We start from the raw sequence: 23,602 nt of genomic DNA, 5'->3' as shown, positions 1-23,602 counted from the left end.
ATGAAAACTTATTACCTTTTTCTTTTTCGGCTCTTCTGCATTTCCTAGTAATATAGCTTGGTGTTTCAGAATATCATTTACAAGAAATGTCACGGTCTCTCTTACTCGGCCTCCTTTTAATGGTGTCCAGGTAATAGAAACAACAATTTTTTCTTTAGGCTATAACCAAAAGAACACATTTTAAATGACTATAGCAGTAGTGATGTATAACAACACAAACATATTATATATTATATACAAATGGGGCTTCCCTGGTGGCTCAGACAGTAAAGAACCTGCCTGCAATGCAGGAGACCCAGGTTCAATCCCTGGGTAAGGAGGATCCCCTGGAGAAGGACATGGCAACACACTCCAGTATTCTTGCCTAGAGAATCCCATGAACAGAGGAGACTGGTGGTCTACAGTCCAGGAGGTTGCAGAGTCAGACACAATTGAGCAACTAACACCCCCATCATCAATAGAGAGAATACAGTAGAGGATTAATAATTGTTACTCACCAACATTTAATAAGTCAAATGTATCTTCCTATCCTACCTCATTTCATTCTAAGGAAAAAGGCTACCAGTAATAACAAAGTTCACAACAAAATAAAATTATAATAAAATCTTAATTGTATATGAAAGCAGTGGAACAGAGAGTCTACGAATCACTTTATTTTAGTTCAGTGGTTTTTAAAAACTTAATCACATTATTTCCACTTCTTTAGACTATGTACAGAACTTCCATTTCAAATATAAATACCTTATATGAGAAAGACATTTTCGGAAAGAAATGTTAAGATGATCAGCTAAATTCCTTGCTCCCCACGAGCTTCTCTCAAGTCCATAGCACCATTATTGATACTCTAAGCCTAGTTTCAGGTATCTAACATAACTAGTCTGAATCTCACATCCCTAGGAAGCAGATACTGTCATGACACATGTTTTACAGATGAAGTAATCAAGGTTCAGGAAGCTTTGCGAATTCTGCAGCCCAGAGAAACAAGGAGTAATTTCAATTTCAGCCTTAAGAAATACATTTCACAAGGCTATAGCCACCATGGAGAGTGCTTCTTCTGATGGATTTTGGAAAAGTAAATTGAAAACCTTCTGAAAGTGATCCACCATTCTGGATTGCCATTAAGAACATTCTTGATTCACGAGAAGAGGTCAAAATGTCAACATCAACTGGGATCTGGAAGAAGTTGATTTCAGTCTTCCAGAATGACTTTGAGGGGTTCAAGACTTCAGCAAAGGTGCAGATGTGGTAGAAACAGCAAGAGAACTTGAATTGTAATAGGGAAGAATAAATCCCACTCCACAGTAGATCTGTTTCTTTTACTTTAAACTTTGTATTCTATTGCTTTTGTACAAGTTAAAAATGTTGCAGGTAGCTTGAAACATACAGGAGAGCGATCTCAAGGCTCTGACCTTTAAAGTGTTACACTTTCCCATTAAGATAGAGATTAAAAAGTTGTAGAACAGATTATAGCATTTGTCCTATTGGGGGTTTATGGGAAAATCATGACCTGACCTACAGGGACAGCTGCAAGAACAAAGGATTCTGACACCAAGAAGTTTGTAACAACCAAACAGCAACCTCCTCTTTAAAAAAAAAAGAAGGAGAAGCCTGAATTCTAACTAGGGTAAGATGGTTCTTTGGGACACTAGTCCACTGTCTTTTTGGTCAGCTGAATTTCCATATAAAGTCACTACTCCTTGCCCCAACAGCTCATCTCTAGGATTATTAGCCTGTTGCATGGTGAGCAGTACAAGTGTGGACTCAGTAACAGATTTAGAAGTGTGTGAGGATGTGACTGAAATGCTGCAATTTCATGATAAAACTTGAATGTATGGGAAGTTGTTTCTTATGGATGACCAAAGAGACTGGTTTCTTGAGACGGAATCTACTTCTGGTGAAGAGGCTGTGGAGATTATTGAAATGATGACAAAGCATTTAGAATATTACATAAACTTAGTTGGGAAAGCAGAACAAGGCTGAATAGGAGAGACTTTTAGTTTTGAAAGAAGTTCTGCTGTGGTGAAAATGCTATCAAATAGTACTGCAGGCTACAGAGAAATTATTCATGAAAGGAAGAGTCAATCAATGCAGCACACTTCACTGCTGTCTTATAATAAGAAATTGGTACAGTCACCCCAGCCTTTGGCAACCACCACCCTGACCAGTCAGCAGCCATCAACATCAAGGTGAGATCTTACAACCACAAAAAAGGTATAGTTTGAAGAAGGCTCAATTGATTGTTAGTATCTTTTAGTGGTAGTCTTTTTAGTTGAGATATGTTTATCGTCTTCTTCAACATGATGCTGTAGTACACTTAAAAAATTACAGAATAGTGTATACATACATTTTATATGCACTGGGAAACCAAAAAATTCATGTGAATCATTTTTATATGATTTTCACTCTATTGCAGTGGTCTGGATCAGAACCCACAATATCTGAGATTCGCTTATACTTAATGGGCTTATATTTCAAATTTGATTGTCACTGAGATTCAGATGCAATTATCTGTTTAGGATAAACTCAAGAGTGTGAATTCTTACTACTTACTTCTCAATTTATACATAGTAAGTTATTTTAAAAATTTTAAAGAGGGAGTTTCTTCTAAAGAGTTACTGTTATTTAACAAATAGTTATTGAGTGCCTAATGGCATACATAGTGTCTGACACAGAGGTGGCATATGTTAAATATTTAAGTGACAAAATTATTGAATGAATGAAAAACACACATGGCCTCTGGTCTCATGGACACTATATTCTGCTCAACAAAAGAAATTACAAAATCTAAGTAAAAAGATAAGTACAAAAATACAAGTCCCCAGTACTGTCATCAATGAAACAAAAAAAAGGTTGAGAGTCACAGCAATAGTGAAGGGAACTATAATCTCTAACTGGCTGATCAGAGGTTATGATTATAATATTTAAGCTAAAACAAAGTATAAGAATGAGCTGGACACACAGAGCTAAGTGAAAGTTGCTCAGTTGTGTCTGACTCTTTGTGACCCCATGGACTGTCCATGGCCAGAATACTAGAGTGGGTAGTCTTTCCCTTCTCTACGGGATCTTCCCAACCCAGGGATTGAACCCAGGTCTCCTGCATTGCAGGTGGATTCTTTACCAGCTGAGCCACAAGGGAAGCCCAGCAAGACTGGAGTGGGTAGCCTATCCCTTCTCAGGGGATCTTCCTGACCCAGGAATTGAATCGGGGTCTCCCACATTGCAGGCGGATTCTTTACCAACTGAGCTGTCAGGGAGAAGCAGTTCAGAAGGTACCAGCCCATGCATAGCCCAGGAACCAGAGGGTTAGGGTTACAGTTAGGGTTGCCTCGTAGGGCAACCCCAGAGGCAGACAGAGGACCAGTGTGGCATAATAGTAGTGAGAAGGCAAATGGCCTGCAATACATGAGGCTGGAGAGAGAAGCAGAGGACTGCTGTATGTTTGAAAACTCTCCAGCAGATTTAAACATGGTAAACATTACTTAGGTGTACATTTGGCTTCAGAGGTTTTGTTTTGTTTGTTTACCTATTTTCTTTAAGGTGTACCAAAATGAAGTTCAAGTCTTTTTATCCTTAACTGAAGGCTTAATCCTGTAACCCAGGAGAGCACATTGGGAAAAAAGATGCTCAGAGTGTTCCTCCCCCTTTCCTCTTTGCTGCCTTCTCCTCCCCCACCCACTCTTCCAGAGGAAGTCCTTCTTTAATCTGTAACAATCCATAGACTGAGGCACTCAGAGCGAGTCAGTTCTGAGAGACACGTAAAAGGGATTTATAACTGACGCCTGCTTTTCGGACTGGGATGGTGATAGTCTATCTACGAAACTTGACTTTTTATGGAGACAAATACTCTCAGAGGTATAAAAACTGAGAAAAAACATGAAGCGTTTTGCTTTTTCCACTTGGTAAGTCTTCATTTGGATTCCCTACCCATTTCCCCCTTGCTTTCAACCTCTTAGTAACTCAAACAAAACAAATGAGGGAAAAGATATGTTATTTATTTTCTTTTAAATACCTTCAAGTAATGGCAGTCTATGCATCACTGTTAATTTTTTTGAACAGGAGCACTGCAGTGTGTCTGAGATAAGGGTGATACTATTTTATCTGGATTCTAAGAGAGACATTCGAAGGTCAGGATAGCAGTTAAAAATGTGTACTGCATCTCTCCCTGGGGAGGAAATTTTTAAAAGCAAGGAATCAGTGAACAAAAGCATTTGTCATTTCCATCGAGTCCTAGGATTCTGCAGTCTTTGTTTACACACTCCCTTATTAGTGACAAAACAGAAAATGATAGTTGTAGCCAGTGACAACTGAAAATGCGTGGTTATTAACTGGATCTGGCTCGCCCCCTGGTGGCCATAAGTGCAATGAGCAGAACAGTCTCAGAAGCCCAGAGGTGAAGAGAGGGAGGGAAGAGTCAGGTTTGGGGCTGCTATTAAGCCAGTTCATCCAAGTCTTCCAGTCAGATCAAAATATCATCAAACTCACTGCAGACAGAAGAAGGATGGCTTGTTTTATTAAAGAAGTGCAAGCTGCCTCATATTAGCTTCTACTCATTTGTAGCAGAAACTCATATTCCCATAACTGGCACCAATGAGTCTGTTAAACCGTCCTATTAAATCGTTTGCACAGCTGGCTGTAGAGATCACTTGAGGGGTTTGTGGAAAGTAAAGATGCCCTGGCCCTCCCCATGTCCTCCCAGGAGTGATGCTGAAGCGGTGCCCTGGTACCTGTGGTTGTTCAAAGCTCACCATGAGGCAACATGCAGCCAGAATGGACACATAGCTTAACTCCATTCAGTGTGGTGGTGGTTTAGTCGCTAAGTCGTGTCTGACTTTTGAGACCCCATGGACTGCCTGCCAGGTTCCTCTGTCCATGGGATTCTCCAGGCAAGAATACTAGAGTGGGTTGTCATTTCCTTCTCCAGGGGATCTTCCCGACTCAGGAATCGAACTCAGATCTCCTGCAGTGCAGCCATATTCTTTACCAACTGAGCTACAAGGGAAGCGTTCAGTGTGGTGGGTGGTGATTTTAACTGACTGTCATTATGAAGAGTCAGACCCAAATGACACACCCCCTACATGACAGCCGTCATGGGCAGATTCTAGCACACCAGTATTATCAAAGTTTTAAAAAACATGATTAGGAGAGTTAAGAGAAACCCAAACGATCATTTAAATTTTTTTTTCCCTTTGTCCTCAATTTTATAAGATCAATGTCTCACACAGTGCCTGGCAAAAAGTAGGTGCATGAAAAATACAGTTTTTAATGTATCGTGGAAAAAAAAATAGATAAGTATACAAAGAAGGGTGCAAAAAAAATGTTTTTTCCTTGAAAAGGGCCATCCATAAATCTGCTCTGCAAAAAATATCCTGAATGAGTCTCTGGTCCTTCATTTCTTTTCAGGCCTAGATACATTGTATTGTAGACCTATTTTTATACTAACTGTGAAGTCACTCTCTGGCAGGTATAACACTTTACCTAGTGGTTCTTGAGATACCATCTGCATACAAAAGATCTTGTTTAAAATGCAGTTTTCTGTATTTAACCCCAGAGATTCACATTAGCAAGTGTGGAGTGATGAGCAGAAATCTCCCATATTACAAGCAATCCAGACAAATCTGATGTGAGGTGGTTGAGGCATCTCAGAGAAATGCTGCTTAGGCCTACAGTGACATGCTAATTCACCAAGGGTGTGTTTTAGATAAGGGATGTTCACATAGGTATTTCCTACTATTGTGCTTTTCAAAATGTGGTCCTTGGACCAGTAGCAGAGGCATCACCGGGGAACTTCTGAGAAAAGCAAATTCTAGTTGTACTCTGCACATATGGAATCAGATTTTGAGGGGGCCCCAAGTATTTTACCCTTAGGTGATTCTGATGCCCTCAAATTTAGAACCACCAGTCTCCTCAAAACATCCCATCCTTGGTGCCTATCTGATGCAGCTTCTCCTTGTTCTTAGAATTTCCCCTCATCCTCCTAACATATGTCTTTAGGAAGGAACCATGCCTCCTGTCTTTGAATCAATATAAGCGAAAGTGCACGGGATTTCAAGACCTGGATGAGAATCCCAACTGTGTCAATTGCCAAGAATAAAACTATGTGTAAATTTTTTCACCCTCTGAGCATATTTCCATTAAAAATTAAGAAGGGAACATTTATTCAGGACACAGTCAAGATCTTTGCTTGACACTTTCTCTCACTTGAGCACCATGCACAGGTTTAGCTGGCATTACTTCCAACTAATAGACGAGAAAATAGAGACTCAGAAGACTGAACCGAGCTGCCTAACCCTGATCCACTGCACACAAACCCTTTGACAGTGGTGCCTTATCTTCTAATGTAAATAATGACTCCATGAGTTTGTTGTAAGGAATAAATAAGGCAACGGAGTTGAGAACAATTTGTAAAAGGTAAACATCATGTTTGTATGTATTATCTTAATGGTTGAGTGGAATCAATACACCCAAACCTGAAGCTGAGGGAAATCAACAGCTAATAAAAGACAAGCTTTGTTTTAAAGCAGAAACTATTAAACATCACAAACATATGGTTTAAAAGAACAGTTAACTTTTACAATATAAAAGTATAATTCTAAAAAAAAGATTCAAAAACTTTAGTCCCACAAAGCAAAAAAGAATAAGCAGAAGTATAGTGCAGATAGAAAAAACAAGTATTTGTTTTCCCACAAAAAGAAAAGCAAGCATTTATAAGCTAGAGGGAAGGGCAGGTTCTTAACTGTAGCTGAACCAGTGCTTAAGTCAATGGACCTCAACTTAGAGTCTTTTATCACTGCTTTAGGAAGCGGTTATTTAGACAAGGAGTGGGACTCCCTCAGCTAATTTTTTTTTCTTCTCACACTTTCAGAGGTTCTAACCAATGGAAAGACTACTGTAGTCCAAATAAAGATGTAAATTCTCTGGATTTTGATGACAGGAATGGGAGCTTTACTGTGGCCAATGTAATGCAGAAAAGCTACCCTGGAAATCCTTGAAACAGCAGTCACAAAATTAAATTTGAATCACCATTAAAACTACACTACAGCAAAGGAAAAAAAACAAGATTAAAATAATAAAGTGGGCATACCTGTTGAAAACAACCCTGAGAAAGTGTTTTTGGTTTTGTTGCTATTTGGCCAAAACGAAGCTCACCAGAAGAGTAGTTACTCTGACACTCCTTGGAATCTGTTTTCCCTTTGGAAACTAAAGTGCATATTAAGATGACTGACAGAAAGCAATTTGAAAACCCTGCTCTAATCAGAGTAGTCCTGGCAATCTTAAATGCAGACAGGTAGATGGATAGATGGATGAATAGATGAGAGATAAGAATATAATCTCAAACGTGCCGTCCACTCCTCTAGAACTGCCAATCTTCTCGAGGCCCTAAGTCAGTGAGAAACTCGTCTCTCTCACAAAAAGCAGGAAAGTGCTCCGAAGGATGCCCGGCGCGGGCGCTGTCACCGCCGGGTCCCCGCCCACCTGGGCTCCTCTTGCCCCGGGACGGGGGCTCATCAGCGTCTGAGGGAATCGCCCGGCTTTTACTCAGGTCCGCTCCTGCCCCTTCCGAGCCCGGTTCCCGGAGGCGGCGGGGAGGCCGCACCCTACTCCTACCTGCAGCACGAAGGCGCTCGGCCAGATCGTGAAGCCGCGTTCGGCGGCGGGGCCGCGGGACAGCCGCACGGCGGCCGCCTCCTCGTTGGGGTTGTCCAGGGTCAGGGGCAGGGTCCGCGAGGCTCCCAGGCGCACGTCCCCGAAGCAGAGGAAGGGCGACCTGCAGAAGTGGCTGAGGGACAGGACGGCCGGGGACGCCGCCTCCTCCTCGGCGCGGAGACCCTTCGGCCCCGTTCGCGGCCTCGGCTCCGGCGGACTCCGCTCCCAGCAGCCGCGCCCCCGCTGCCAGGTCGCCATCGAGGCCTCTGGGTACGCCCGCCTGCTCCGAGCGGCCTCCGCAAGAAGGCCCACCGCCTCCCCTCGAGGAGCTGCGGGGATCGAAAGAGAACTCGCCCCCTTTCTCTTCCAGTTGCCAGGACCCAGGAAGGGTACCGGACCCACAAACTCAAACTAGAGAGAAAAGCGAACTGAGAAGGGGTTTTGCCCCGTTTAAAATTTCCGCCTCCACCAATGGGCTTCCCTGGTTCCGCCCACCTCCGAGCAAAGCCAATCGGTGAGCAGCAGTGCCAGCCAATGAGAAGACGGCGCCTTATTTAAACGTGGCGGCGACGACTGCGCATCGCTCTCGCTGAGGAGACGGCGATGGCAACGGGGTCTCGGCGGCCTCTGAGGGCTGGGGCTCGGGCTCTGAATTCGCCTTTCGGTTTTGTGAACAGGTTGGTGGAAGCGAAGAGAGTCACAGCACTTCCACCGGAAATGCAGCTGTCTTGGCGGTTGCTGGCACAGTCATTCCCTCACAGTACTTTCAGGGAGATCAGCGTACTCGCCTGGGATCCCTCCGCCACTTCCCGGGCCCAAAAGGGAGAAAATTAGGAAAATGAAAATTAAATGTGCAATTAGTGTGAACGTGCTGATGTCAGTGCGTGGTGTCGGTGCAGCGGCGCAGTAATTTACCTGCTGGTTCTTACCTCGGGATTCTGGGAGCAAAACCAGGTAAACAAACAAAACCTGAGATTCCCAGTAATTCATAAGAGGTGGTCTTGACGGGCATGGCCCTGGACAGATAACTTCTCGGTTTTCATTTTAATTGTAGATATCTGATAATAATGATTGTAGCTTACATGTTACTCTCTGCCAGGGGTTGTGTTAAGCCCTGCACATATTTATCTCCACCTTCCCTTCCACCCTGGGGAAAGGGACCGTTATTCGTGATTCACAGAAGAGCGAGGCCGGCGTCCAGCCAGCTGGGTGGCGAGGCCAGGAGGGGCACCGGCGGTTCGGTTCCTCTTGCTGTCCCCGCTGCCCCACACTGCCTCTAAAGACAGGGGGAGACTTAATAACCTGTGGATGTGGGTACAGCCACGCAGAATACATGAAAAGAAAACTCCCTGAATGGAAAACCAAAATGAGGAAAGTGAGATAGGACATTGTATTCACTGACACCCAATTTGACCTGATGTTGAACCCTGTTACCTCAACGATATTTAATCAAACGTGTTTATGGAGGTTTCTTAAAAATCCTTCAGGACTGATGCACAAGGAGAATGCTATTACATACATTTTAAGCAAAATGTTTAAATGAATGACAGTAACTTTTAAATACACTTAATTTATATTTATTATTTTGTACAGTGAATGTTATTCATCAAATTAACGTTGCAAATATAGGCCCTCTTAAGCTTAAGTCACTGAAATGTTTGTCTCAACTCTTTAACACGATAGGAACGCATTTTATTTCTGTATGTTCTCCCCTCACAGGTTTCTCTTCATAAAGCAATGCTGTTGATGCAGTTTTTAAAAATCCAAAATGAACCGTACTGGGTATATATTTTTTTGCCTTCCACTCCCACCCTTCACCCTTTTCCAGCCTGCTCTTGGCTGTGAGATGCTGGCTGTGTTCTGTATTTGCTACAGCCATAGGTTTCTTACTCTGTGACGTCTGTTTTACTCAAAGAGGTAAGCCAGGGTACTCCCCCCACCCCACCCACCTTGGGCTGGCTCCATCTCCACATTAAAGTCACAAGTAGCTGGAGAGGTGCCCTCTCCTATTGGAGATCTGGGTGTGGGGACACCACAGTGTCACTAGGCCCAGGATAAGACCCTATTGCTTGTTTCCCTGCAACTCAGACCTATCTTTGTGAATAGTCCCTTTATTAAGCTTCCTTGAATTACAGTAAATGGGAGAGGGCCAACTATTTCCTTAGTGACCTTGGCTGATAGAACAGTGGTCTTGGAAATTGCCTCTTCGGGTAAAATTCTGAATTGAGTTGCTCATATTTGAGGAGCACAGGGATAAACTCTTACTAGCAAGAAACACACCATGACAATCCAAAGGGTGGGGTAGCATCCTGAGTCCTCAAATTATCCACTGGACACTGTCCAAGCTTAGTGTCATCTGGTTTTACCTGACATCCAGGAGAGAATACATAGGGGAAAAGAAAATGAAGGTACCACTAAGAACATATATTGAGAACAAGAATGTGTGGACAGGAGCTCTGAAGAAGCCCCTTACTTCCTGTGGTCTCAGGGAACATAGAGCCAAGGACCAAGCCTACGTCTTCTGGTAAATGTGGCAGCACTAATTAAATACCCAACCCTGCCAGCCTCTTAGCTAAGGGGAGAGAGTGGAACCCTGTGAAAATGTATCTTATTTGGGTAAAATTTTAAAGGCTGAGAACTTGTAATTCTTTCCACAAACCTCCCTTACCAGCAAAGTCAGCCCCCTCTGCCAGTCCATTATATTGATGACGTTTGCTGATTAAATCTAATGAGCAAGAAATAGCTGTCAGGTACTGTGAGGGTCTGAGATTTTATACAACTAAAGTTTTATTGTAACACAGTAAATGAGCCCATTCATTTACACATTATCTATGACTGCTTTTACACTACAGTTCCAGGAGAAATTGTGTGGCCTCCAAAGTCTAAACTATTTAGTATCCAGTCCTTTACAAAGAAGTTTGCCATCAGGGATCTGATCCAAAGAACCAAACAACTGGTTGTGACAAGCAAACTTCCATTATCAAATTAGTGGTGTCCAACATCTTGGGGCTGAGTGGGCCCAGAGTTCACAACCTGCAGAGATGACTTGGGTCCTGCAATATCTCCTCCTCCCATGCTGCCTCACTCTGTACCTTGGGAAGGTGGTGGTGTTCCTTGAGCATTTCATAAAGGAATAAAAAGCCTGGTTAATGGAAGGATGTTTGCCATACCAGGAGAACCAAACTCTCATAGTCAACAAAAGAGTCCGAAATGCAGTACTTGGGTGCAATCTCAAGAATGACAGAATGATTTCTGTTTGTTTCCAAGGCAAACCATCCAATATCACAGTAGTCCAAATCTATGCCCCAACCACTAATGCTAAAGAAGCTGAAGTTGAACCCATCTATGAAGACCTACAAGACATTCTAGAACTAACACCAAAAAAGATGTACTTTTCATCACAGAAGACTAGAATGCAAAAGTAGGAAGTCAAGAGATACCTGGAGTAACAGGCAAGTTTGGCCTTGGAGTACAAAATGAAGCAGGGCAAAGGCTAACAGAGTTTTGCCAAGAGAACGCACTGGTCATAGCAAACACTGTCTTCCAACAACACAAGAGAAGACGACTCTACACATGAACAGCACCAGATGGTTAACACTGAAATCAGATTGGTTATATTCTTTGCAGCCAAAAATGGAGCAGCTCTATACACTCGGCAAAAACAAGACCAGGAGCTAACTGTAGCTCAGATTATGAACTCCTTATTGCCAAATTCAGACTTAAATTGAAGAAAGTAGGGACAACCACTAGACCATTCAGGTATAACCTAAATCAAATCCCTTACGATTATACAGTGGAAGTGAGAAATAGATTGAAGGGATTAGATCTGATAGAGTGCCTTAAGAACTATGGATGGAGGTTTGTGGCATTGTACAGGAGGCAGTGATCAAGGCCATCCCCAAGAAAAAGAAATGCAAAAAGGCCAAATGGTTGTCTGAGGAGGCCTTTCAAATAGCTGAGAAAAGAAGAGAAGCTAAAGGCAAAGGGGAAAGGAAACATATCCCATCTGAACGCAGAGCTCCAGAGACTAACATAAGAAAGGCTTCCTCAGGGACCAGTGCAAAGAAACAGAGGGAAGCAACAGAACGGGAAAGACCAGAGCTCTCTTCAAGAAAATTAGAGATTCCAAGCGAGCATTTCATGCAAAGATGGGCACAATAAAGGACAGAAACAGTATAGACCTAACAGAAGCAGAGGATATTAAGAAGAGGTGGCAAGAATACACAGAAGAACTACACACAAAAAAGATCTTAATGTCCCAGATAACCATGATAGTGTGATCTCTCACCTAGAGCCAGACATCCTGGAGTGCGAAGTCAAGTGGGCCTTTGGAAGCATCACTATGAGCAAACTAGTGGAGGTGATGGAATTCCAGTTGAGCTATTTCAAATCCTAAAAGGTGATATTCTGAAAGTTCTGTACTCAATATGCCAGCAAATTTGGAAAACTCAGCAGTGGCCACAGGACTGGAAAAGGTCAGTTTTCATTCCAATCCCAAAGAAAGGCAATGCCAAAGAATGTTCACACTACTGCACAATTGTACTCATCTCACATGCTAGCAAAGTAATGCTCAAAATTCTCCAACTAGGCTTCAACAGTACGTGAACTGAGAACTTCCAGATGTTCAAGCTGGATTTAGAAAAGGCAGAGGAACCAGAGATCAAATTTCCAACATTCGCTGGATCATCGAAAAAGCAAGAGAGTTCCAGAAAAACATCTGCTTTATTGATTATGCCAAAGCTTTTGACTGTGTGGAACAACAAACTGTGGAAAATCCTTCAAGAGATGGGAATACCAGATCACCTTACCTGCTTCCTAAGAAACCTGTATGCAGGTCAAGAAGCAACAGTTAGAACTATACATGGAACAACAGACTAGTTCCAAATCAGGAAAAGAGTATGTCAAGGCTGTATATTGTCACCCTTCTTATTTAACTTATATGCAGAGTACATCATGCAAAATGCCAGACTGGATAAAGCACAAACTGGAATCAAGATTGCTGGGTTAAATACCAATAACCTCAGATAAGCAGATGACACCACCCTTATGGCAGAAAGAAGAACTAAAGAGCCTCTTGATGAAAGTGAAAGAGGAGAGTGAAAAAGTTGGCTTAAGGCTCAACTTTCAGAAAACTAAGATCATGGCATCCAGTTCCATCACTTCATGGCAAATAGATGGGGAAACAATGGAAACAGTGAGAGACTTTATTTTGGGGGGCTCCAAAATTAATGCAGATGGTGACTGCAGCCATGAAATTAAAAGACACTTACTCCTTGGAAGAAAAGCTATGACCAACTAGACAGCATATTAAAAAGCAGAGACATTACTTTGCCAACAAAGATCCAGCTAGTCAAAGCTATGGGTTTTCCAGTAGTCATGTAGGGATGTAACAGTTGGACCATAAAGAAAGCTGAGCACCAAAGAATTGATGCTTTTGAATTGTGGTGTTGGAGAAGACTCTTGAAAGTCCTTTGGACTGCAAGGAGATCAAACCAGTCATCCTAAAAGAAGTCAGTCCTGAATATTCATTGGAAGGACTGATGCTGAAGCTGAAGCTCCAATACTTTTGCCATGTGATGTGAAGATCCAATGCATTGGAAAAGACCCTGATGCTGGGAAAGATTGAAGGCAGAAGGGGATGACAGAGGATGAGATGGTTGGATGGCATCACCGACTCGATGGACATGAGTTTGAGCAAGCTCTGGGAGTTGGCGATGGACAGGGAGGCCTGGTGTGCTGAAGTCCATGGGTTCGCAAAGAGTTGGACACACCTGAGCGACTGAAGTGAACTGAACTGAGGTATGGATGTGGGTGGTAGGCCAGATGTTGAGTAGAGCTACACTGCATCTTCCTCTCAGGAGTAGATGACAACACTCTCAAAAGCAGGATTGGCATTGGTGCATCTGGTCCACTTCAAAAGGGAGAATATGTGAGTCGGCTCTCTGCTGACTCAAAGGCAGCAGCCAACAAGTTGGGCAGCTGGTCAAAGGTTTGGAAAAAGCAAAATGAAAAGTTCATGACAAGTAGGTCTGTGGAGGAGAGGTATGTTAAAGGGCCTCCCAATATAGGGACAGGAAGTTAAGAAATTTGTGTCCCAAGTAAATGCCCATCAGAGAGCATCCATGGCCAGGAAGGAGTTCACAACTCAAGCAAACAAGACAATCTGTCACGCTCAGGTGTCAGGACCTCCTTCCTACTAACAAAGGCCAAGCAGAACCCCCAGTGTAAAACCCCTACCCAGGACCAACCAGCTGCCTGTGGTGTGTGGGTTTCATTAAACCCCTTCTGTCATGGATGAGGTGGTATTGTCCTCTCTGGAGCAGATGCATTTCCTGAGTCTGGAGGCTGTACCTCCCCATGGACCTGTAGAATGCTTCTTCTGGAACCAAAGAATCTGTGGTGGTCTTCAAAAGGTGTCTAAATTCTCAGCCACTCCTCTTTTCAAGAGGGGAAGCTTAATTTGTGTCCCTTGAGTGGTGGGGACTTAGAGGAGTTCACAGTGGCAGAAGTGATGTGATACTATTTCCTAGATTAGGTTATAAAAGCCTGCAGTTTAAATCCCGTATTCTGTTTGTATTTTTTGCGGGGGAAGTAGCCAGCTGCCTATCACCATGAAGCCCTGTGGAGAGGAACTCTGGTCCAGATGTGAGCTCAGAGGTGAAGTCTGCTCCAGGATGGCCTCTAGAGACTGCACTGCCATGAACTTTGACCTCAGCTCCAGGGGAGATCTTGAGCCAGAGCCACCAGCTTAGCCACTAGACTCCTGACCCACCAGACTCGGCAGGCAATAAATGTCTGCTGTTTTAAGACACGGTCTGCTGTAATTGGTCTAATTTGTTACACAGCAGTGAGACACAGTAGGTGTCTCACACAGCACTGACTCCAGTGGGAAGACATGCTTCGCAGAAATGAACTCCTATCCGTGGAGTTCACTGAGCTACCAGCTGCCCACGGAGGCTGAGTTATGGTGCCAGATGCAGACAGCAGCTGGCAAGTTCAGGCGTGTCCTGTGGCACAGCTTGTGCCTTTTATAAACCAGCAGTGGCCCCTCTCGTGACCAGAGTGTACAGTTCTGGGAGTGAGGGGCAGCGGTGAGAATGGCCCTCAATGTCACAGGGGACAGCCCATCCATGAGGTTTTCAGCACTTTAGACTTGGGGAAAAACAGCAGGTGGCTGTTTCAAGCATAATAGCTGTCATTAATGTTTGAATATATATTAATTAGCCACTTCAGTTTAGTTCAGTTGCTCAGTTGTGTCCGACTCTTTGTGACCCCAGGGACTGCAGCATGCCAGGCCTCTCTGTCCTTCACCAACTCCCGGAGTTTACTCAAACTCATGCTCATTGAGTCGGTGATGCCATCCAACCATCTCATCCTCTGTCATCCCCTTCTCCTCCTGCCTTCAACCTTTCCCAGCATCAGGGTCTTTTCCAGTGAGTCAGTTCTTCGCATTAGGTGGCCAAAGTATTGGGAGTTTCAGCTTCAGCATCAGTCCTTCCAATGAATATTCAGGACTGACTTTCTTTAGGATGGACTGGTTGGATTAAAAACCATTAAATATTAATGATTTATACATTTAACATATAAAATATTTGAAATTATATCTAGCTTATGAAAAGTGAATAAAATTTTAATACCTGTGCCCCAAGAGATTGGTTTTCTATGTGTTCACTGTCTTTTCATTCAATTCTTCAGGAGGCAGGCAGAGCACTGTACATTGTCATGCTGTGAAAATGTGTTCAATAAAACCTAGATATGCTTTATTAGGACCAAAGAACTTTATTTAAATATCAAAACAACACAAAGAACTAGTTCAGCATACAACACACTTCCTAGTCTTCACAGAGAACTGAATTTTTCTATAAAGACATTGGTATTCAGGAAACACAAGACAGTCAAAATATCTATAAAACTCACAAGATACTTTACACACAGTTGACAAAATAATGAATCTTGGTATTTTAGATTTTTCTTTAATTGCTTTTAAAAGTTCTAATGATTAAAAACAAAATTTAAGATTGGAGACTGAAAACAGGGTTCAAAGGCATTTCCACTTTAACGTTCATCATAAATCTCAATCCGAGTGCCCACCTCTGTGCTCATTTGTGGCAGCCTCACTCATCAGCTGTAATACAGTTTTATCCACAGGGATAAGAAAAGTCCGATTGTTACAAGGAATAAAAATTGTGTAATCATAAAGCAGGAATACCAAGCAACAGGGTGAAAAAACAATAAGTGTGCACACTCTTCATTCAAGAAATGTTTTAGAATCTCTAGCAGTAATATGAGCACCAAAATTACTTCTTTACCTAAGAATTTAGGGGAAAACAGAACAGAAAGACATATCCATTTTGTATAACCTCTATTCTCTGAATATAATTCTTATTTTCTCTTTATACGAATGGCTACAGAGGCTCAATTTAAACTGGGGATTTTTCAACAGTCATAGACTCAAGATCAGTGCACAGCAAGTTGAAAGATGAAGAGTAAATACAGGGCAGATACTCTCCACCAGCCCTTCCCCTCATCCTCCACGTGGCCTACTGCTGTTACTTCTGCCTTCTTAAGGCCACTGCCAAAGAGGAAGCGCAGAAAGCATGCTACTAGTCCAGAATAAAAGTACCTTGAAGTAGAAATAATTTTTGAGGAAACAGGGAATGGTCCCCCCTCCCCAAAAACCACTATAGACTTTACAGAGAGGAATGTGAAAAAGAAAGGGGAGGACCTAAAAAGAATTGTCTGTGGTTACTAGAAATTACTAGAAAATTATTCTCACATTATCCATTATTCAGTCTAATAGTAAGTGACGTTTACCATAACATTATTACAGGTTTTAGAAATGCGACTTGCTCCTTATTAAAAAATACATTTTGAGTCATTTAAAATTTGGCACTGAATCTTACAATGATCCAAATACAACTTCAAAAGTCCTAATTTTTCCTGAGTTCATCAACTCAAGTTGTCAGTTGGTTGGGATGTTGCTGCTTTTTAGAGACTCATGTCAAACCATCACCTCTGGCTCAGTTTTAGGCAAACTGAGAAACGAAGCTGCTTTTTAGAGCAGGGTGGTTTGGTAACGGATTATTCAGAACAAAAGGTGGGAGATGGGAGGAGATGGAGAGGCAGACACACTGCTCATTTTGTTAGACTCCTCTAGTGAGCATCTAGAGACAGGCCCAGGAGTGGCTTTGCAGTAACTAGAAAGGCCACAATAGTAAAGATTAAAAAAAAATTCATACTAGTACTTGATGCCAGTTTCCCTACAAAAATATAAAGCGACCTAAAAAAAAAAACAAACTGTTGCCTGACCAGCAGGCAACACAAACATAAGACCCATAACAATAACAAAACAACCACAATCATTTATTAACCAGCACAATCTAGCCAGCAGAGTCAACTCCAAGCTACTACAAACTGCTACCTCGAACTGAAAAGGCACGAAGCATTCAATCCAGAGATGACTGGGCGTGGACAAAAGGACACTGTCACAGAGCTGATGCTCCACATCTGACTTTCCACCAATGATACAGCAGAATGATCTGCTAGAAGAGAACGCAAACTTACACATACACACACCAGTTAACGGTGTTTTTAATTAGTTTGTTAATTACAGAGTGAAAGCAACGAATGATATTTAAATACCTACTAGCCCTTAACTAATAGCTTATAGTCACTCACTCTGCAAAGATGTTTTGACAATTTTAAGGTTGACAGAAAATTATTAGTGTACCTACTTCATGATGTACCATCACTTTAAAGGAAGTCACTTAATAAAGCACCAGTTTAAAACCCTATTTTTGCTACTCCTCTTCAATAAATGACTAAGTTACTTAAAAGTATGCAAAGATCACTGCCTTCATAGCTAGTGAAATCTTGCTGGCATGAAGAACAAACCCTAATCTTAAATGGTATTTTCAGCTGCAAAAAAATAGGCGGGGTTTGTTACAAAAAATCTTCGGTTTGTCCTAAAAAAAATTCTAAGGCAAAATTATTTTAATAGTGTAGTGTAAAAAATAAGATTATTATTGAGCAATTAATAGTGTCCACTTAAAAGATAACATTCAATTAATTAAACTGAGGAAAACGGAGTATTCTTACTTGTAATTGGTTTGTCAGTATGACTATTCCCAGAGTATTTTCTTCTGTTCTTATTTCTAATACATATAAACACAAACACTTAATCTTAGTATTGAAGCTAATGATTTTTTTTTAGAAAATCCATAATCCTAGGACTTCAACTGTGCTTCTTTGGACAAATATTTATTCAAACAACAAAGAATTTAAATTCTTTTAAACTATTTTAAAACCTACTAAAAATCTTTGGCGCATTTAAGTAAAAATGGATTAGGTTAACAAATTTCTACATTTGATAAATTATTCAATTTACATAATAAGTGCTAACTGCTATTAGCTACAAAATTAATTTAAAACAATAAATTATGCTCATAAAATAAAAAATTCTGAATGAGGCTGACCTTAGTTGCAAGATTCAAAATTTTAAGTATAGTTACAGAATTCATGGATTTTAGAGTTAATGGAGCATTTGTCCCAAATACTCTAAATCAAATGTGACAAACAGTTAACTGAAAAGAGCAGGCCTCATTTCATATTTTTTGTGCCAACTTCAAAAACTTATATATACATTCAGTTTGCCCAAATCCATGAGGTTTTCACAATTGTAAGACTTCTTATATTCTAATTTGGAGGTTAGAGGCAGCAGATTTGTTTGCCCGCTGAGACTATTTCTTTATAAGAATTATACTACCTACTTCCCAGACTGTTTTTAAGATTACATGAGAAAATGCAGTGCCTGGCACATGGAAAGCATTCATTAATGCTCTATTTCTTCCCCTATTAGTAGCTCTGCCACTTATTAACAATGTAGGCTTAACCTCAGATTCTTCATCTCTAACATGGGAATACAGCATGCCCTTTCTACTTCAGAGCTGGCTATGAGGTTTAAATGAGATAACTGTGAAAGCATTTTATAAAACAGTAAACTACTTTTCAAGTTTAAGTTATCTACAATAATAAGTAAATATAATTATGTTTCACTTTATATAAGAGATGTATTCAAGAAAAGTTCTATACTGTAAACCAATTCCTACAATCAAATTACATATTTAAAGCATTAGGAGATTATTATTAAAAGAACCCTAAAGTCAACACCTTCAAAAAGCAAAGTATTCTTTTGACTGTGAAAATGCAACACCCTCTTTTTCTGCTACCGAACATATAACATACCACACACATACACATATATACTGTTTGCCTTTGTGTAAGTCTAAACTTTTCTACATTGTTATATATTCAAGGCAGGGTACATTTTTAGAAATGATTTCTTTTCATCATAGTAAGTCTTTTAGTTAAAAGTCTTTATGATAAAAATCATAAAGAGATGTGTTTTTAAAAGTCAGTTTGAAAGACAAAGTAATAGTACCTCATACAGTCAAGTTCTATCATGTTAAGTACCCCAGACACAACATTTCCACAAAAGAGTAAGAATGCTTTCAAAAGAATATTGATACATTGCTTGTATCTATCAGTCATAGGAGAATTATAATCAAACTTCAACAAATGAGGCAAAACTCAGGTTGGCTTTACTAGTTATATGAGCTACGTTGGTTAACTGCCCCAATTCTCAACTTTTTTTTTTATTTTATTTCCACTAGTGTGGTAAATATTCCTGCAAAGTACCTTCATTTCTTAAGTGCTTCAGCAAACAAGTTTCCACATTATTAAGTGGTTAAAATTTTTCACTAAACTTCATTATTTTATTTGTGATTTTTTTTTTTCACAAGGGCTGGGCCAGACTTTACAGTTTACACAAAAAAAGTGCTTAAAGCAATTAGGAGTGTAAACAAAACTGAAATAGAAAACTCTTAAAATTGCTATTTTCCAGTAGTTTACATAATGACATACTGATAATAAATCAACCCTGCCTAGTCTCTAATCCTTCGAGCAGCTCCACTAGGAAACATCCTAGCTTAAGTTTAAATTGACTTCAGAGTATGGAAAGTGCACATCTTTAAGGTATTTCACAATTCTGACTGACTTTTTCCTCATTTAATTTTAACCAGTGAGGTTTTGCTCCAACTGCTATTTCCTTTTACCAAGTCCTCAACTTTTGTCTCATATAAAAATAAAAATTAAGGATAATCACAGACATTAGGGTTATGTGTAAAGCAAAAATAAAGATCTAAGTTACATGTATATCTGTATACAAGGAGTGGTTCCCTCTAATTAAAGTAAATGAACATTCAGTTCAGTTAGACATGAATTTTGTAATTTGTTTGGCACCTGTTCTAATAATTAAACAAAAATCTCTAGGTTCTATTTCCTAGAGTTACAGCTGGCCAAGGTAAATGAGACCAAAAGTGGCTTGTTAACTGAATTTTAATTAGTTAGATGATGATATATGCTGATACACTGTTAATGTTTCTGAAATAAATGGCAAAATACAAATGGTGAACTTACCTTAACAAATATCTACTTAAAACTGCCATATTTTGCTTTTAACACATTTTCAACTTGTGTCATTTAATGCCTACATCTGTATTTGCATTTCTTATTCATAATAATTGAAGCACAGGCAAAAACCAATCATTTGGATAATTATGTCAGTTCTACATTTCATTTAACAAGCTAATCCTACATTAGTTAGCTTTCTGGTCTTGAGTCTGTCAAAAGACCAAGGAATAGTGATAAACTGAAACTATGGCCAGATGAAAAAACAACACAGATCTATCCCAACACTTTCTTATAAATTCAAATTCCTAATTTCATTTTTTAAAAATCTGAAAGAAATAATCATGACACTTAAGTCAGGATAAGGAACAGCTGCAATTAATCAGTACACTCTTAACATTCTTTCTTAAAGGCTACATGTTCCTTAACACTTGTTTGGAAGATGGGGAAAGGAGAAAAGAGGAATGAGACTAAAGGAGAATAAAAACTTCCACTGATGTTTAAAAACAAATACCCCCATAATGTCAACAGCTGATAGTTTTGAAAAGTTAGAGAGTTAAAAGTTAAAAATTAGCACTAAATAATCTTTTAAAAAAAAAATCACAAAATGTCCATTTCAAATATATACCTCAAAATGTGTCCAAATATTCAAATATGATCAGTAAACAGAGATACATATTTTTTTGATTTGAAAAGGTTCTGAGGACTTGAGAAACTACAGAGAAAATGAAAAAATAGCAGCCCCACTAATTTAAAAGCCGTCAGCTCTAGGCTACCATTGTGCATAGCCATTGAAAAAGTCTGTGGAATGTTTCGATTTGCTCATGAATGATGCTCACTATTAGATATGTTTTGTACAGCAGTGGCATTATCAAGGCCCAATAACGTTCCAAGGTAAGACTGTTCTCTAGGATCGAGCATCTGTTCGGGTCGGACTGGGTGAACTAGATTTGCAGGCTGAGGTGTAAGAGTGTATTTCTCCAGAAAAGCTAGGTCGGCGGCTCGAGGGTACTCCGTGGCCGGCGGCTGTGGCGACAAGATCTCGTGAGCAGGTGGAGGGAGGGTGGTGGTGTGGCGCACCAGGTCACCCTGGGCGTCAGGCATCTGGACCGGAACCAGGGTCACGGGGACACACACTTCGGCAGACACGTTCTGCAGCATGGTCTTGGCTTCCGACGGATAAACTTTGGGCTGGTCCATGTATTGTTTTGTTTCTGTTTGAAAGATTTTATCATCAGATGAGTACTCTACTGGCAAGGATACAAGTTTTTCCTCAGAAGCACTGAGAGGGTCATCCGGAGACTTTATGCCGTGAACATGGTCAATGTGGTATTTCAGCTTGTCCTTCCGTTTAAATGTTGCATTGCAGTGCTGACAGTTGAAAGGCCGGGCATCAGAATGAATGACCAGGTGTTTTGTTAAAGTTTTCTTAATTCTAAAAGATTGATTGCAAATTTGACACTTGTATGGTTTTTCACCTGTTTGAACACAAATGAAATTAACCGTAAAATACATTCAGTTAAGACAATAATATTAATTAAGCAGTAAATTTTCCATTGTCAATACTTACAAGAACTTAATAAAAGCAATTAATATATCCTATCACAAAGTGGAGACAGTATAGTAACTGGTAAAGAGAATGAACTCAAACATCAGAAAGATCTGGGTTTGAATTCTAGCTATACCACTTACCAGGCAAACCTGGAACAAACTCCCCAACTTCTAAGCACAATTTCCTCACCTGTTAATAGTACCTGCTTCACAGACTGGTGAAAGGACTGAATGAGAAAAGTAAATAATAGTGCTTCGCCTTATACTGGCGCATGGTGAGCACCTGATAAACTTACGCTCTTGTTCCTTCGGCTTGCTCTCACTAGAGCCCCTGAAGAAGCTGTAAAACTAGAGCATTTGATTTCTTCCTATCAAGAAGGATAAAAACTAAAACAGCAACTCTGATTAACCTGGCTCTTTGGATTGGATCAAGTAGTAACACTGGTGTCTATAGCCTGAGATTAAAATAAGGAGAGTTGATCAGGATCAAGAACAAGGAAGCCCCTTTTCGACTGTTCCTGAGTCAGGTTCTCACACTGCAGTTTTTGTTTCTTCCTATTAACATGATAAATTCCTAAAGTAGCCAGGGGGTTGGTTAATCCCCGAAAGGAATGATTTTGTTACCTTACACGGAGAGAGGGACTTTGAAGATATGATTAAGCTTAAAGACCCTGAAGTGGGGAGATGAGCCAGGTAGGCCCAATCTAATCACAGATCTTTAAAAGTGGCGATAACTGAAGAGGAAGGGGTGGGACAGCTGTGACAAGAGGACTCAAACCCGCATTGCTGGTTCTGAAAACGGGAGGCGGCGGCTGCGACGCAGGAAATGTGGCAGCCTCTGGAAGCCGGGAAGATCTCAGCTTACGACCAGTTACAAAGCTAGAACCGCGGTCCTACTCCCGAAAATCAGTAAATAATCCAACCGAGTGGAAACAGACTTTTCCCTAAAGACTCCAAAAAGAAATGGAGCCCTACTAACATTGACATTTTAGCTTGGGTCATTCTTCTCACCTTACAGAGCTGTAACATCATAAGCTTGTACTGGAAGCCACTTGTATGAGAGATACATAAGACAAAGTGAACAGTCCAATATACATACCGGAGTCCCAGAAAGAAAACAGAGTATAGGTCAGAAGCAGAATTTGAAAGAAAAAATGGCTGTCAATCTTACTAAATGAAAGGTATCAAGTCATAGATGCAATAAGTTCTACATATCTCAAAACATATTAATCGAAAAAAGAAAAAAAAGAGCACATCTGGGCACACTATATAAAACTATCAAAATAAATAAAAGAAAAATCTTAAGCAGTGAATTAAAAAGAAATTCCTTCTAAATGAGCAACAGTAAGACAGACAGTATATTTTTCAACAAAAACTGGAGAAGGTCAAAGAGGAAAAAATGACATTGAAAATATTGAAAGAAAAATAACCACTAAGATAAATTCTACAGTCAGCCAAATGTAACAGAGTTCATTTCCCCAGTTTTCCATGGGCAGAGGGACTTGTTCCTAATTCTAACTGTGAAATATCCACAGATGAGAATTCCGAAATCACTGGTTATCAATTAATTACTACAAATCAATGTTTTAAAAAAACTTAATGCAGTTATAAAGCCACCCCTTAATAACTTTCTCCTCTAGGTAATTCCTATAGTTTTACAATTCTTAAATCGTCAGTGGTTTCAAATTAACTTTTAACTATCTCCTTCAAATCATGAGTTTATTAGGTGTATTATTTATAACTAGCACTGAGAATAGCATTAATATAGTTTCCTCATTTCTTACTCCTATTTATGTAACCCCCAAATTATGACTTTTTCATTTTCTGGTGCTTTTATTTTTAACACAGTACTGCATCAGTAACAAATTCCTTTTTCTGTTTTAATTTTTTAAAAAGATTTGGCTGTGCCAAGTTTTAGCTGCAGCGTGGGGGCTCCTAG

The 23,602-nt window shown here is 40.4% G+C and overlaps 2 protein-coding genes and 1 long non-coding RNA gene across 7 annotated transcripts in view; 1 reads left to right on the top strand and 2 right to left on the bottom strand.

The window, feature by feature from the left end:
* ASPM (assembly factor for spindle microtubules) overlaps positions 1–8,170 on the bottom strand; it is an 80,745-nt gene extending 72,575 nt beyond the window's left edge. For all 5 annotated transcript variants that reach the window (XM_081495293.1, XM_081495296.1, XM_081495297.1 and 2 more), the window contains exons 1-2: positions 7,606–8,170; positions 16–159 (exon numbers count right to left, since the gene is read on the bottom strand). In XM_081495293.1, coding sequence (XP_081351419.1) covers positions 16–159; positions 7,606–7,902 — 441 coding nt within the window. In that variant the 5' untranslated portion in view covers positions 7,903–8,170. The remainder of the gene's footprint in view (positions 1–15; positions 160–7,605) is intronic.
* Positions 8,026–14,451, top strand: LOC145507861 (uncharacterized). The gene is made up of 3 exons (XR_014055191.1): positions 8,026–8,598; positions 9,364–9,561; positions 10,912–14,451. It is a non-coding gene; the product is annotated as an uncharacterized LOC145507861 (long non-coding RNA).
* Positions 14,452–15,403: 952 nt separating this feature from the next.
* ZBTB41 (zinc finger and BTB domain containing 41) overlaps positions 15,404–23,602 on the bottom strand; it is a 32,588-nt gene continuing 24,389 nt past the window's right edge. The window contains exon 11 of the mRNA XM_081495276.1: positions 15,404–21,590. Within this exon, the coding sequence (XP_081351402.1) occupies positions 20,935–21,590 (656 nt within the window). The 3' untranslated portion in view covers positions 15,404–20,934. The remainder of the gene's footprint in view (positions 21,591–23,602) is intronic.

Source organism: Giraffa tippelskirchi, chromosome 5 (genome assembly GCF_054371585.1).
Source record: "Giraffa tippelskirchi isolate mGirTip1 chromosome 5, T2T-mGirTip1v1.2.pri, whole genome shotgun sequence".
Classification (NCBI taxonomy): domain Eukaryota; kingdom Metazoa; phylum Chordata; class Mammalia; order Artiodactyla; family Giraffidae; genus Giraffa; species Giraffa tippelskirchi.
This window is presented reverse-complemented; position numbering and strand designations above follow the sequence as displayed.